General features: G+C 42.1%; 1 protein-coding gene across 1 annotated transcript in view; it reads right to left on the bottom strand.

The window, feature by feature from the left end:
- The window catches only part of BEAN1 (brain expressed associated with NEDD4 1), a 31132-nt gene extending 14390 nt beyond the window's left edge, over nucleotides 1-16742 (bottom strand). Inside the window, exons 1-3 of the mRNA XM_063313008.1 lie at nucleotides 16497-16742; nucleotides 14151-14225; nucleotides 8358-8492 (exon numbers count right to left, since the gene is read on the bottom strand). Of these exons, the coding sequence (XP_063169078.1) occupies nucleotides 8358-8492; nucleotides 14151-14225; nucleotides 16497-16530 (244 nt within the window). The 5' untranslated portion in view covers nucleotides 16531-16742. The remainder of the gene's footprint in view (nucleotides 1-8357; nucleotides 8493-14150; nucleotides 14226-16496) is intronic.
- Nucleotides 16743-17089: the final 347 nt, after the last annotated feature.

The following is a 17089-nucleotide window of genomic DNA, read 5'->3' as shown; positions in this document are numbered from 1 at the left end:
GCTAACGTTACTCAGAAGGGTTGATGACAATCTTAGATCAAGAATTTCCTCTGCCAGACATTAGAGGTTAAGCATTTATGCTTGCCCTCAAGATTGATTGATTTCCACTGGCAGATGACCCAAATAACCTTCACTTTGGAGGGGCTAAAGCACTCTGCACTTGACCTCGGTCTCAATGCTCAGGGGAATTTGTTTGCCAAAACCCCAACAAGATGAACTTGAATGGCCAAGAAAAGAACTCCATGTTCCAGGAGCTATAGGTATCTTGTACTAAAGCAACATTTTTGAAACTCTAGCTACTTTGGGCTAGAATTTAAATAAAACAGTAAAACATAAGAGAAGGAAAAAGTTTTCTTGTATTTGAAAGAAAACGCTGCATTAAGAGTGAATTAGAAAGAGACAAAAAGAGGTTTTATCAAGTTGTCTCTTAGCACTGTACCTGAAAAACAGGCAACGTTTGGCAGGCAGAAGGAAATGGGTAAATAAATGGGTGTAGTGGTTAGAGAAAGGATAAGAAACTCTTTTCAAAGTTTGAGAGCATTTGGTTGGCAAACTCACAATATGGCTATTTTGGGAGCTTCATCTGTTCAAAAGAGTCAGTTTGGTGTGGTGGTGAAGGCATCAGGCTAGAAACTGGGAGACTGGGAGTTCTAGTCCCACCTTGGGCACAAAGCCAGCTGGGTGACCTTGGGCCAGTCCCTCTCTCTCAGCCCTAGGAAGGAGGCAATGGCAAACCACTTCCAAAAATCCTGCAAAGAACACTGCAGGGACTAGTCCAGGCAGTCACCAGAAGTCAACAATAACTCGAAGGCACGCACACAAACACACACCACACCTGTTCAAAAAGAAATACTATGGTAAGTATGGCCAGACACTCAACATCTACGTTCCTAAATAATAAATAAATATGTACCAAAAGACAAATGATCCTCTTGCCAGTGAGATGTTTCTGACATCCAAAGGCATTGTGACAAATAAACATGAAGCTGGAGGCTGTCAACTTTTTACTTCATTTTGAAATTAAAAGTATCTTTAAAAAACAACAGTCAGGGAGGGAAGGCAGCGTGCTGGTGCTTGTGGACTCCCTGTTACTTAATTGTTGGCCAGAATACTGAGTGGGTTTGGAGAAATTAAGGTGGCAATAATAAAGCTTGCTGGGAGAGTTATACATACAGTATTATTATAATAGAATGATAAATGTAGCAAGCTAAACCTCACTGTAGGCTGTCTCAAATGCCATTCTTGGATGGACTGGCAGGGTATCAGTTAATTAAATGAACAAGCACAAGCAATTTATAACATGAGGTCCCAGCTTTGCAGACATGCTCATAATACTACCTGGGCCCAATGCGACCTGACAGTTCTAATGACCTCAACAACCCGTTGTTGTTGTTGTTGTTGTTGTTGCTGTTGTTGCCAGGGTCCTTCTGAGATTTGCTTTCACATTTCTTTCATATCAACCTGTTCCCGGTTCAACTGCAATTTTCATCCTCAGCTTTTCAATCAAATGCTTAATGAAAAGATAAGCGTGGTCAAGCTGCAGCTGGCCAGCAGAAATTAAAAAAAAAACATTCTACTCTCATCAGCAGAGGCTCAAAGGAGACTGTTCCAGGAAATACTGCTGTTATGGCTCTTCTTGAAACAACCAAGTGGGGTCATTTCTTGGACAGATGAAGCAGACAATTTATGCCAAATTATAGGGCAGGCAACATTTAGAATTCTTCTAAAATCAGATTTGTCACAGTGCAAATTTCCAAATTTGGAAATATGAGCTCTGGCACAACAAAATGAGGTGTGATATGGCCTGCAAATTAAGATAATTAAGTTTTCTTAAATGAGCTCCAATGTTATAAGCCTCTTTATAAATCAGAAAATAGCAAAGAGAATATATACTAGAAATTTCTTCTCAAGTTGGCTTCTTCCAGATGTGCTGGGACTCAATTCCCAGAAGAAGGAATTCCATGTGGAAGTCTTCATTCATTCTCTGAACGAAGACTTTATCTCCAGAGTAGAAAGTAAAATAGGCAACGGTGATGGGTGAACTCTCCCTGTAACTCCAAATCTGAGGGATAAAGGTGTGTGTGTGAAAGAGAGGTAGAACATTAACATGGAGAAAAAGTGGACATACAAAATCACAGGAGAGTTGAGGCTCCTGGTTAATTTCATGGACTTGTCAACTAAACCTTTCCGGGCAGTATTACAGGAATAGTTTAACATTATCTTCCTCTGGGATTTTTTAAAACTTCTTTCTCTATTGTACAGCCCTGGCAATCTCCCATCCAAACAGAAACCAAGCTCAGCCAGCCCAGCCCTGCTTAGTTTCTGACCACGGCCAAAGATGACTGGGGGCTGCTACCTGCTGAGACATTGACTGGTTGAACAGGCAGGTTATGTGGCAATGCAGAACTGTCCAAGGTTCTGAACTGGCTCAATTCCACACCCACTGCATTTAGCCAACTTATTCCACTCTTCCTTCTGGCCGGGACAGTGATATCCTAAACATATCAAGGCTCTCACTTGATGTTGTCAGAGTCAAAATGTTGGTTTTACTATTGATTGGATTTTGGCAGCTTTCCTCCATTCTTTAACATGTTGTTATCTATTTTGTGTACATGTTATCTTCTGAAAACAGTTTTGGAAGTTCCATCGAGAGATGACCCATACCTTTTGAATAACAAACAAACACTCTTGCTCTAAAATTCCACTAATAAATTGCCCATTTGTTCAAAGCCTTTCAAATAGTTTTCTGCCTCCATAGGAATTAGGGCTCATACTTAGCTTAACCTGGCTTTTCCTCTCCCAAAATGGAGACCACCAGCAGGAAGAGGCCACCTACTGAGACCAACATGATGCACTTATTTTGGTTACTGAATTAATCCATTTTTCGAGTCTACACCAGACACTGAACCATGGTAACCAAAGGAGCACATATACTTCATTTTGGAATATACTTCTAGTAGAACTAGAAGGTTCATGAGCTGAGATTCAAGGACACAAATGCAAGAAAGCAACACAGAAAAACAATAAACTCTATAATTCAAGCCATCCTCCCTATCTACCTACCTGGCCCAAGGTCCAGATTATGTCTCTTCCTCTCACTTTCATGTCATACTGGGGGAGGAACTGCTTATTATCAGCAGGAGAAGTGATTGGCCCCTGTCTACTCTTATGGAAATGACCGAGGCCCTTTGTTTCTGACTTTACCCACTTCACAGCTATATTGAAACAACATAAGCCACACAGATCCACACACAGACACTATGAGTAAAGCTAACCAAAGTTAGCATGTTGCATTACCACAGCTGTAACACTGAATAAACCATGTTTCTACCAGTATTTTACCCTTAGAATAACATTATCCTATCAGAGTTGCTGTTTTTGTTTTCATCAGCAGTTATCACTCTAAATTTCCACCTAATAAACTATCTTGGCAATTCTGCCTTCCTGAATTGCTTCCCTTGAAACACATCCATTATAGCAGATAGGCACAAAGAATTCTTTCTGAACAGATGCTGTGAGGACCAGCTTCCTTTAAAAAGCCAGAACAAAAAACAAACAAAAAACATTCTCATCATTTCCTTTCCTTCAGCCATTAAAGAACTCAGGATATTAGGTTAGGCATTAATGACTCAGCAGACTAGAGGTAATTTGTAAATCACTTCCTGGTTGATTTTGTCATTAGGCAGTTAATGTGATGTTCTGCCAATACCCTCCTAGCAACATTTCTTTCATTCATGGAACCCCTTCTGACCAATGCAAGGTGGCCAGCTACTTTGATAAACCTATTCCTAGGCTCTTAAAAATGATGCCAGTGAGCACCGATGTATCCCTTGCAGGTCTCTCTTAGAGCCTGATAGGATGCCTGCCCACCACACTTAAAGAAAAAAAGACATTAATTAGTAAGCTGATGTTCTGCAAAGCACGATGCCCATTTACAGCATTGTTTATTATTTCCAGTAATGGAAATAAATATTTCTAGAAAATTTAAATGACCAGTGATTTCAGCCACCTGCTTTGTTTGCAAGTATGTTCATTGGCCCAGGTTGTTGTTTTTTTTTAAAAGAACAACAGGTAAAGTAATCCAGAACACTAAAAAGCCTTCTGAAGGATGACATGGAGTGACCACAGCCACTGGAACAACCATCCTGTGAATGTGGAAGCCTCCTTTATAAGAATGCCTATTGACCTGCTGTCAAACTTCCTGAAAAGATAAGGACTCCTGGCTTATCAATTCCTGCATTATCCAAGTATAAAATGCTCTGTTTTAAAATGAATGAGTTCAAGATAAAAGGTTGAGGAGCCTCTTTTATAGTGCAGGCAGTTGAAATGGGTTTATATGTTGAATGGGGAACTGCGTGATTTGCTTAACGACCACATGGTTTGCTTAATGATCATGACAATTCACTTAACAACCACCACAAAAAAGGTTGTAAGATTGGGTCAGATTTGCTTAATGACCAATTCACTTAGCAACCAAAATTCTGGTCCCAATTGTAGTCATTAAGTGAGGACTACCTGTATAATTTCTGAGAGTATGTAATTGTACTTTTTAATAAAATTACTATAGAAAAATAGTTTCTGAGGGTATGTTTAGTGTTGTAATGTTGTATTCATGTTAATACTTAAGTCTCTTCCTTCCCCACTCTTTAACATTTATAAATGCATGTTATTTGGCCTGAAGGTGCTTCTCATTATTGAGTGTTTGGCTGGAAGTCACTTCTCATTATGCAGTGTTTCTAGCAGGGATGACAGAATCCCTTGGCAACCACACTATCTGGATAAAGCTAGCTTTTTCCCATCATGTAAACTCTCTGCCATCACATTATTTATAAATACTTGTGCGTGTGTTTGTACAATGCTGAGTACTTTTCCAAATTCTCCACTTATGAAAAAGAAATCAAAAGCTCGAGTGGAAGATGAGAGATACCTTACTCAGTATTTACTAGATAAGAAAAGGATCCTGGAACTGTAGAGTCAGCAGTGAGAAGTGACTGCCAAAAGAAAAAAAGCAAATGCAATTTTAAGCTGCATCAATAGAAGCAGAGTTTCTAAATTCTAAATTAATCAGTTCACCCTGACTAGTTTTGGGCACTAAATTTCAATGACAATTGAGAGAAGCTGGGCCCAGTTCAGAGGAGAGCAATGAGAACAATCAAAAGACAAGAAATTAAGTCCTGGGGAAAACACTGGGAGGAACTGGGTATATTTAGCCTTGAAGAGAAAGAGAGAGGGGATTTGATATTGCTTTTCAAATGCCAGAGGGTTTGTCATATAGAAAAAGGTTGAGACTTTGTCTCTCTTGTTCCATAATTCAAAACACAGAATAGGTTCTAGGAAGGAGATTCTGACAGAATTTTAGGAAAACCTTCTCAATACTTTTACTAGATATGCTCAAGTAGAGGCTGGACAGATACTAGTTGGAGATGCTTTAATTTGGATTTCCTGAACTGTACTAATGGGCTGGATTTGACCTAAATGGTCCTTTTCATTTGTATAATGCTAGGATCCTATTTCTCCTCTAGCAGAAGGCAATGAAGCGATGAATCCCATGCTACCTTAATGTTCAGTTTGAGCAGAAAGGCAGGATATAAATGGATAAATAAATTTTTAAAAACTTCAGGAAGAACCGAATCTAAACAATAACCATGACACATAGTCTGCCCGAAAAAGCTGTACAGAGAAAGGATTTCATCTTGCCTCTGACATACTTTTACTACGATCTACAATGATACAGCATTCACCAAACATTACCATAAAGCTAGTAGAGATGGAAATAACAAAGAAGCAGTTTATTAACACATTCTACACATTAAAATGTACTTCTGGAAGTTTTGCAAAAATGACTTCACCCAGAATTTGCATTTCCCACAGTTGCATTAATGCTTTTGTGGCAACTCCGATTATGATTTTTTGTCTATTAACACTATTGTTAGGAATAGGCACTCTCTCCAGTCTAAGTAATGCTCATTTGTAAGAAACATTATGTGCTATAATCAATTACTTTTTCTGTGAAAGTCTGTGGTCTTCATTTTGCATAACCTGAGATTTAATGGAATTGTTAGAGATTTAACTTGTTTACATTCTAAGACCCTTCACAATTTCTTTGTCCTTGTAACTTTGTACGTATTCTATCCATGCATGAATGCTTATACTATATACTAAAGTTGCTAAGTCTTTAGGGCAATCTTTCCCAGCCTGGATACCCTCTGGATAAATGGAAAGTGTCATCTATATACCAGATCCATACTTTGGGTTGTGTATGTGGGAGTGCTATCCTTTCTAGACACTGCATTGTAATGGATCTGGTATGTAGATGACACTTTTGTCATATAAAAAAGGAACAGCTGGAGGAAACACACGAAACCATGAACAACATCTTCAGTGGAAGAAAATTCACAAGGGAAGAAGAAAACAATAACACACTACCCTTCTTGGTCATCCTCATCAGCAGAAGAAATGATGGCAAGTTAGAAATGCAAGTCTACAGGAAAGCTACCCACACCAACCAAGTGGTCCATTATCAAAGCAACAAGCCAACCTCCCACAAGAGGAGCTATGTAAGAGCATTATTCAGATGAGCACTAATGCACTGCAGCAATCCAGAACACCAGAAAAAGGAAACAGATAACCTATACAGCACCTTCCAGCAGAATGGATATCTCCCCAACTTTATCAAAAAGTACCTGACCACTCAACCCACTACAACCCAACCAACAGAAGCTATGAAAAGGATAACACTGCCATACATCAGAAACATCTCAGAAACTACCAACAGACTGTTACAACTGCATGGCATCACTGTAGCACATAAACCAACTAAAACCCTTCAAAACATCCTAAGTAGACCCAGTAGCCCAAGAAGAAAAAACAGGAGGCATCTACAACATACATGTAAGGACTGTAACAGCCACTATGTAGGGACAGATAGGCAGAAGACTAGCAGAGCACATCCACAAACACCAACTGGCAGTCAGAAGACATGATGAAAATCCCTTAATCTCACAACACATGGACAGACTCAGCCATACTTTCAGCTGGGAAACTGTGAGCATCCTAAACCAAGCCAAATCCAAAAATGCTAGAGAATTCCTGGAAGCCTGGCACTCAGACAAAGCAGCCATCGACAGACGCATAGAGGTAAACAACATTTACATACCATTCAAAAGGGACAATAGAAAAGCCGAAAGACCAGTACACTCCCTCGCCAGCAATCAACACCCAGATATACAAAAATCAACACTAGGATCAACACCAGATGAACAATCAAACAGCACAATACACCGTAATCAAGGAACTATTAACTCAGCCAGTCAACCAAGCAGCAAACAACAGCCCAATGAAGGAACTCCCAAGAAGAGAACACCTCCACCAACACAAGCTGGACAAACCACGGTATATAAACAGAGAGCAAGGCCCTCTCCCTCTTCACACTGAAGATGTTGCCTAGTCTGGCAGGCAATGAAGTGTCAAAGTTGTGCTTGTTGCCAAGGAAGAGGAAATCTGTCACAACATAATAATCCAACTTAAAGAGTCAAATCTTATGTGACAGATATTCAGACTGACTGTTGCTGCTCTGCCTTACACGTGGCATTGTCTATGCATCTTCATAGAGGAAAAATGCTCTTACCCAAGGTCAAAATTCTATTCTGTATATTGCTAAGTATAGAAGACACGACACACCACATTGGTAACTTCACCGTTGCTAACGTATTATTTCCCTTGACCAATAAGCCCTCATTTAAAATTCCACTATTCTTAACTGCAAGTAAGATGGAATAATTAAATACCATTAAGAGATAATTAATTTGCATTAAGTGACCTTGAGTACCTTAATATGCCTCATTTGTGAAAGTACTCCCAAATGTTTAACCTCCTGGACATGCCTTCCTGCAAAGACACAGATCCTTATGCATATTTTTTTAACTCTTCATGGTTTGAAAACTCACTAAATGTAGCTTAATTTGTGGCATATTCGGATTTTATGCTACTGATAAGGACTGATTGTTTTCTTATCCAAATCTCCCTGCTCATAGACAGCTAGCATGTTTTGGGAAAGGTGAGATTGATCTAGAAAATTTCTCCCCAATTGCCTATGCAGGAGGCTTTTGATGTGGAATAGAATATGATCCCTCCGTGGTGTTCTGAAAGTAGGACTTTGCTTCTCCTTAATGTTCTCAACTCTTAACAAAATTCTCAAGAAACAGTTTGATAAAGGTTGACATCATTTTAAGCATAGCCACCCAACACCACAGCACAACTCCATCCTGTAATAAGTAGCAGCAAAGAGCAGAAGCCATAGACATCCCAGCTGAATGGCCATGTGTGAAACATGCCTGATGCACCCAAAGGTCATTCACCTGAACATGTCACTGTGATGGAGACATACTCTTTGCCACAGCCCTTCCTGTAATGGCAAAGAAGCCAATTCATCAAGCAGAAGCCATTCCCGCACTGAAGTTCTTCTTTTCTGCAAGGCAGGAAGGTCTTCTCATCTAAAAAAATAAAAGGAGGGAGAGGGAGAAATTAAAAAAATGATTTAGGTTGATATCAAGCAGGGCAACATGTGCATCAGCAAGAGCCCAGATTTCTTGAGGACTTAAGGCTTGGTTTTTATACTGTATCCAAGAGCAATAAATGATTAGGTACACTGTTCCTTTCTCAGTTGATGGGAGCTAATCTAGTCCTGAAGTAAAAGTTAATTCTATGATTATTGAAATGGTACTTATTCCTTTCCACCAGCTCTCCTCTCTTCTCTTCCACTGTTGGATGGATGTCTGCACATGCTGGCCAAGAAGGAATGCCATGAAGGAGCTTTACAATCGCAAAGCCATTCTGTGACATTGAATACATTGTTCATGGCAAGATCCAGCCATTCAAGCCTGAGCATTTCAAACTCCTGCTACATCAGCCTTCCCCAACCTAGTGCCTTCCAGATGTTGTAGGATGTTGGTGGAAAAATATATGCCTGAAACAAAGTTATATTACTTTTGAAGTTGACCCCCTTTTCCTTATGATCCTCTACACTGCAAGGGGCAGATTTTCTCACATCTCAACAGATTCCTGAGAGTGGGCTTTGGCATAAGATTAGGGCCAGAATGTGCAGTCTTTGATCTGTGTGCTGTCTGGCTAATTCCCTAAAGCCCCAGGTGGAAAGGGTGCCAGCCACCCATTTTGCTCTCGGCCTGGTTGTCTCAGAGTTTACAGCTAATGCTTCTTGTGGTAGGAAGGCAGCATGCCCACAGAGCCTTCAGCAGCTTCAGCTTGGGAGGTCTGATGGGGAGCTAACAGTTTATTTTGCTATAAAGGCAGCAGAGAGACTGTGTGTGTTGCCTGTATTATCTCTTACCATGTTACCATTGGGATCCAAGGAAATATATACATATGCGCTATGAGATAATACAAACAGACTGATGCAATGGTCTTGAAGATATCCAGTATAATCCTGTTCCCTTTTATTTAGATGCAGTGCCTCCTCCTAGAGTTTAAATGCTCTTATTCTTGAGCAAATGGAAAGGATTGAAGCTAAGTCTTTCTCATCCCTGACACCAGACCGCAGTTCTTTTTTAAAGAAACTATTTATTCAACTTTAAAGACATTACAATTAACATTTCTTGGAAAATGAAAAAAAGTTATTATTTTGTAGCAACACAGACACACATACACATACACACACACATGTATATGTGTGTGTGTGTGTGTATATATACACACACACACTCAGACACACACACACATACATACTGTGTAGCTTTATGATTATATAACTATATTACAGTTGTATAAAACACAACATGCTTTAAAGAAGAAACCTAGCCACCTGTCTGCCTGTCTGTCCGTCCATCCATCCATCCATCCATCCATCCATCCATCCATCCATCCATTATTGTGAAAACAACCCTCTATGCTAAGCTACAGTATTTAAGGGAAAAAAAACCATGGGAAAAAAGATTTAAAAACCTAGAGAAAAGTTTTTTTAAAAAAAAATCATCTGATTGACTAAACACATCTAAAAAAAATCCACATAAAAATGTATCTAAATTATATCTAATATTACATTTAAAAGAAAAGAAAAAGTAAAGAAAAAGTCAGGCTATAGAAATTATACAACTTCCTTCAATTTCATAATCATGATTCAATTTTTGAACAATGAATTAAATCTAGACTATAGAGCAGTGTTTCTTAACCTTGGCAGCCTGAAGATGTGTGGATTTCAACTCCCAGAATTCCCCAGCCAGCATGGGAACCCAATTCTGGTAGTTGAAGTTCACACATCTTCAAGCTGCCAAGGTTGAGAAACACTGTTATAGAGAATCATATTGTCCAGTCTTGCCTCTCCTTTGCTCCAAAGGGCTCATAACCAATCTGCTATCATCCCATAGCAGGCAAACAATTTAAGTTGTGGGATGATAGCTGTAGGAAGGCAGGAGGAGGAAGGGAACACCCTTATCACTTTGATTTCTGATAAAAGGATTTTGTGACTAGCCCTATCCTCAATGGCAGCCATTTTATGAATAAGCAAGGCTGGGGCACCATTTTGTGAGATTGCCCATCACATGTTCTCAAACTTTCAGAAGGGGCCATGGCCTGAAAAGGTTGGGAACACCTGTTTAGAGGTATATTCCTCTATTCAATGGTGCACTCTCCATATTAAGTATATTTAGGACTGTAGCTGATACTGTACAATCTAATGCCCTGCTAGCAGATTCAGATCCTGCCAAATGTTGACCAGTTTGCCTCATGCATTTCAGTTGATTGTCCTCCATCCCCAGATCTGTCTCTCCCCTAATTACTGGAAAGCCACTTTTCCACAAAGTCAAGTGGGGAGTGAGAGGGCAGCCCAATCTGTATCCTGATGCACAGAAGGGGTGGTGGTGGTGCTTAGATTAGTTATCTGGTTAGCTCTGCAACATGTTTAATTTGATGTTTTTGTGTCATTTTTTTGATAGCCAAAGGCCCATGGTAGTTAGCATAATGGTTCATGGTTTACAGTTTTCTATGCTGCTGCTCCCCCTTGCATTTCTCAGCATCACCCACTCTGACAGCACATTCATCTAAGAAAGCATGTACACACCTGGCAGCCCAGTTTTGTGCAAGACCTGTAATGAGATAATTTTGGGGTTTTTTGTACTTTTAGCATGCAGTGGATAATGTTCTTGGAGGACCTAAATCATTAGTTGCCTGACTAAAAGTTTAATTTTAGTAACAGGGACATATCCCTTACTAGCATGAAACCCTCTCCCTGCTAAGTAATTAGCTATTTCTATCTATTTATCTTTCAAGTCAGTATTGACTCCTGACAACTGCCTGGACAAGTCCCTGCAGTTTTCTTGGCAAGATTTTCAGAAGTGGTTTGCCATTGCCTTCTTCCTAGGGCTGAGAGAAAGTGACTGGCCCAAGGTCACCCTGCTGGCTCCGTGCCTAAGGTGGGACTAGAACTCATGGTTGCACAGTTTCTAGCCTGATGCCTTAACCACTACACACAACTGGCTCTATAACATTATTAGCTGCAAAATAATATTTAAACATTCCTGCAGAAGGTTCAGACATCTGGGGTATTTCCATGCCTTTCCTTTCCACGCACCTCAAATCCTTATCCCCTACCCTGCAACAGTTTTTAATCTGGGCAGGCAGAGAAACAGTTTGTAAGTAGGCTGCACAAGCATCTTTAGAGAGGTATAAAAGCTGATGCTTTGGGTGGGGGGAGGACTGATGCTGTTTTAAGAACAGCACTTTGCTTCGGTCTCAACTCACTTCCCACCTACTCAAATTGGATGCTTGCATGGAATACAGGTTGACTAGGAGACAAATAATACCTAGCTAGTCCTCAAATGGCATCACGCTACATCTCATCACAAACAGCCATCTATTAAAAATAATAATAATAACTACATGCACAGTCCTTCACTTCTTCACTAGATTTGACCCATAAAGCTATGATGGACCTGGACAAATGCAATCCAGTACAATCCACCAGAAACATTTGGGGAATACAATCTTTCTTTTCTATTTGCAAAGTTCAGGGGGAAGCATTGCTCCAAACAAAACTCTTCATGTAAAAAGGCAGAAGCACCAGCAAAACAGAAAAAGAAAGAAAACAGCCCCAAATTGCATGAGAATGATAACGTCTCACTGATTTAAAGCGAGAATCTGACACCTTGCAAGATCTCAACCTTCCCATATGAGATCCCACAAGATACTTGCGAGTCAATCTTGCAAAAATGTGGGCCATTTTAATTCTTTTGAGGGAGAGGGAAAGTGTGAGATGACATAGTGTCTGGTGCCTAAAATTTAACATCTCTTTGTAAATGGTATCTTGTGGGCCTACAGACATATTTTCAGAAAAACTGTTAAGATTACAATAACCAACCTCATTTTTGCTTTGTAATAACAATCCACTATATTTTTAGCAGAAGAGTTTTGCTGCAGGGAAGGCAAAACCAGGTCACTTTCAATTGATCATGTTTTGAGGATAGGCCAAACGTGAATTACAACTTCAGAACAAACTAAATTAAAACAAAATGTACGGGGAAAAAGATTTTGAGCTCAAGCCCAGAAGTGCATTTTTGCATGGAAAATCGGGCACCACAGTACCTGTGATGTTACTGGTGCCATTCAATAGTTGCTTATGGCAGCTGAATATATTTCAATTGCAGGAGGAGCAACAGAAGAAAAAAAAACTAGGAACCAGGCAAAAGAGGAGAGGAGTAAGAAAATTAAAGATAAGAAGGGATGAATCTGAGTATGTGACACCTCCCCAAGTCATCCCACAATATGTATGTTGAACCAGGAATCACAGTATAATTTCTTTATTCACACAGGCAAAGGCTATACGTGCATTACAGTTCATTTCCAACTTGCATATTGACGTATAAATGCAAGAGACACTCACACCAGCAGCTTAGTATATTGGGTGACTAAGGTCTAGTTCATATATTTGGAAGAAAGGATCAGTTTGTCAGTTCTACTTTTCATGTCTGAGACTTTGAAGTTCTCATAGGAATGTCCCTAAAGAACCCTGCTAGAATTAGTTCCTGAAGCAGAAAACAACTGAAAAAGTAGGGTTTCAGAACAGGTACTGGCCAGCACAGGAAGGTCAAGAACACATGAGAAATTAGCTGTTTAGGACCTGGAGAGCTACAAGGGAGGAGGTGTGTTTGCAAATATTAGATCAGTGTTTCTCAACTTTGGCAACCTTAAGATGTGTAGACTTCACATCTCAACTACACAACCTTAAGATGTGTAGACTTCACATCTCAACTACACAACCTTAAGATGTGTAGACTTCACATCTCAACTACACAACCTTAAGATGTGTAGACTTCACTTCTGGGAGTTGAAGTCAACATATCTTAAAGTTGCCAAGGTTGAGAAACACTGTATTAGATAGTAAGTAGACCTTTCTATCAGTACAGTGCCCATCAAACTGCCCATCTTCTAAACTTTTCACTTTTTAATATATTCTTTCAATTAAAATAACTATAGAAATGGGAAGCTGGCTAACTTCAAAGAGAACAGATCCATGGCTGGATCCACATGGGAGCAGGGTTAACAAGATTTAGTGGAAAGAATCACATCAGCCTTATCTCATCTGCAATGGGCTCTGCCATGTTGCAATCAAGCTTTGGATGGGTGTAACATAAATATTTCTGCCACCTCTGCCCTCTTTAGCTTCAGCTCCTATGAGTGGTCATAGATCACTTTGTAAACAAAGTGACCCTGGCAGGTGCCAACTGTACTGATGCCAGAAAAGAGGAACTATGGAGAGTTGGATTTTTGTCCTTTTAATAAAACTTGGGCACAAGGAAGACTTATTCTCAGCTCAAGAAAACTACTTTTGAATAGGCATACATAAGCAATGCAGTTGCTTTCTTTAAGCAGTGACACATGCTCAAGAGTTGTACGCATCTGAATATATTTCAATTGCAGGAGAAGCAAATGAATTCTTCTCTTACCCTAAATGAACATATTCACCTTTGCCACATAAATAGTTATGGGAATGCACTTCATCCTCAGCTAGTTTTTTTCCTTTGACTGAGGAGTCTTTACATGGGGATCTTTCTTGAAAACCATTATCCTATTTTGCCATTAAAGCAGAACCACCCCACCCAATAAAAACTAAACAAACTTTTAAACCTTGGCATAATACTTACACAGACTGGAATAACTGCTGCTGGTTTTAATTTGAACAGCAGTTCCCAGAAGAAGAGAAAAGTGGAAGAAAAGAACTAAGGAGAAAAAAGGGAGAGAGAGAGAGAGAGAGAGAGAGAGAGAGAGAGAGAGAGAGAGAGAGAGATGGGGTTTTTAATACTTCGTTTTTGTTTGCATAGCAGATATTAATTAGTAGTATATAACATTATCGAAGTACACCCACTTAACTTACTAGCCAGATTTTGGGAATTCACAATATACTCACTTCAGCGAGGAGAAATAAAATCCAGCTATTCACCAAAAGGGGTTTTTGGAAAGGTTCCTTTTTCAATAAGAAACATATACAGCTTTCTGGCCTCTAGAAACCTTGAAAGGGAAGCACCACATCTCAGAGAACACTTGCTTTGCAGACAGAAAAGTTCAGGTAGGTAAGATAAGACTAAAAAAAGACTCTGATTTGAAACTGGAGAATGGCTGGCAATCAGATTAGAAACACTGAGCCAAGATGGATCTCTGGTTTGCCTCAAGATAAATCTTGAAAAGAAACACTTTCACAACAAATCTGCATGGATTTATCCAATCTGCACACTCCAAATCCACATGCAAAAGGGAATTAACACATGCTCTCAAATTCACCTTGTCTGAGTGCCTAGGTTTTTTTTTTTAAAGTATAGTAATATTAATGAAAAGTGCCACAACGATGCATATTTTAAAAGGAAGTATTCAGGAAAAGTGCAATACAACTATTGAAAGAAATGGACAGAAAATTTCTTCTGCTCCCTTTTCAAATTTGCAAACTGAGCAGGAAATGGGTCCAGAGATTAGGAACATGAGAAAGTGAGCCTAGGTTTGCCCATCCCCACAAGCGCATTTCTGAAACCTTTTGTCAGGGGACCAACATCTACCAAAATGGTCCACACTTGCAGAATAAATACCTACTTCCACTTGGCTTTAATGATGATTACATGCCACTAATTTGTTCCCAAGGTGTGATATTCTGAATCTTGATAGACTGCCTTGGGCAGCTGGATTTGGCTAGAAAGTCAGCACTAACAAGCAATAACCCTTTCCAAAAATAAAAATCCATTCATTTTAGGCCAAGTTAGTACTGTTTGCATCCTGGCATCTGTTTGCTGTGTGTCCAAACACCAGGCAGGGATTAACATGTAAATATTTCCCCAATCTTTCTACCCCTTACTGTCAGACCTCAGACCAGGCACAGCCCTGGAGCCTTCCACTTCCAGAAACTCCATAACGCAGGAAAGAGACAGCCACAGAAACTTCAAGCATTCCAGTGGTTAGAGAGGTCGCTATATTGCAGACCAGAAGCCCTGTGCATTCAGGAGATCTGCTTGCTGCCCAACCCAGAAACCAAATTCTATATGTATATGCCAGCTCCAGGGATTAAATCTTAAGCTTTTTTCCTCCCATCCTCTGTGCTGTTCTTTTTCCACTCTTGAGACCGGAAGGCACCTGCTCCATTCTGGTTTCTGCCTCTCCAACTTCAGCCCTTAGTTTCCATCAAAGAAAGTGAAAGTGAGAAAGCGAAATCCGGTTTGGTTCCTGCATTGTCCTCCTTGCCAGGGATGGAGAAGAAAGAGAGTGGAAACGTCTCCCACACCCACGCCCACGCACGTCTGCATACATACGTGCAATGTGCTCTCCATGATTCTGAAGTTTCCCCCGCGCGGCTGACCTCCTCGGACCACGGAGACGGCTTTCGCCGCAAGAGCGCCGGAGGCATGTTTAGCCTAACAGACTCTGCCCGGACTTTTTTCCTTTCCCCCAGATGTTTCCGCGGGGAAGTCCGCAAGCCATTAGCAAAGACCGCGGCAGGCTATTGCACACGCACAGGTGGACGCGCACGCACGCACGCACGCCCACCCCCAGCTCGCCTCGTGCAGCTGAGATGAGCCACCCCCCTGCTCGAGCCAGACAAAGGGAGCAGGGAAGTGCCCCACCCCACCCTAAGGACTTCGCCGCTTTAAAGCTTGGAGGAGCGTGGGGGCTTCCCGCTGGCCCCCGGGGGGTAGCGCACCCCCCCCCCGCGCGCGGAGGCACGTGGAGCAAACGCGTTCGCTTCTTTGAAACGAGCGACTCCGGGAACAAGTCCCGGGGGCGCCCGCTGGAAATCCAAGCCAGCCTCCCGGGGCGGGACTAGATCCCGGAGAGCGAGCGAGGAGAGTCGGAAGCCACCGTCCCTCCCCAGCCGGGGCTGCACCCTACCCGTCCTCCCCCTCCCGAGGAGTTGTCACCCAGCGCCTCAATAAGGGAGCGGGGGAGGGGGCGGGGGCGGGGGCGAAGCAGCCACACGCCACGCCTGCCGTCGCCCGCCCCCCGCCCCTTACCGGAGCGCATCCAGCAAGAGGCCGTGCTCTCCATGCGGGCTCCCAGAGCGCCTCGGTCGCGGGCCAGAGCAGCGGCGGGAGGAAGTGGCTGCGGCGGACGCCCGGACCGCTGGAGCCGGGGCAGGTGCTCCTAGGACGGCCAGCCGTGACGCGGCGGCCGGAGAGGCGGAGAGCTGTCGGGGCGTGCCGCGGGAGGGGACTCGGCCGCGCCCCGGGCCGCCCAGCCCTGCGCTGCCCCCAGCCCGCTTGCCGAGCTGGACGGAACAAAGGAAGCGGGCGCGGGCGGGGCGGGCGGCACCCTGCCGACCTCCCCCCCACCCCGCGCGGGGCAAAGGAGCGCTGTCCGAACCGGACGGCCGCTGGAAGACAGCAGCGACGCCTGGGAGAGGTGGCCGGGGCTCGGTCCTAGAGCTGGATTGCGGCTGCTTTGGCTCTTCACGCGTTCGCTGAACCCGGGCATTGGGTGGGCTCGGGTTTAGGGCCACGTGCGAATCCTTTTCTTGGGAGGTGGTAATAGAATGGGCGATGGGAAGGGCCTTTCGAAGGCCCCCGGTTGCTTTTCTCTGCGCTCTTGAAACCCGGCCGATTGAGGT

The sequence above is a fragment of the Candoia aspera genome, chromosome 11 (genome assembly GCF_035149785.1).
Source record: "Candoia aspera isolate rCanAsp1 chromosome 11, rCanAsp1.hap2, whole genome shotgun sequence".
NCBI classification, from domain to species: Eukaryota; Metazoa; Chordata; class Lepidosauria; order Squamata; family Boidae; genus Candoia; species Candoia aspera.
This window is presented reverse-complemented; position numbering and strand designations above follow the sequence as displayed.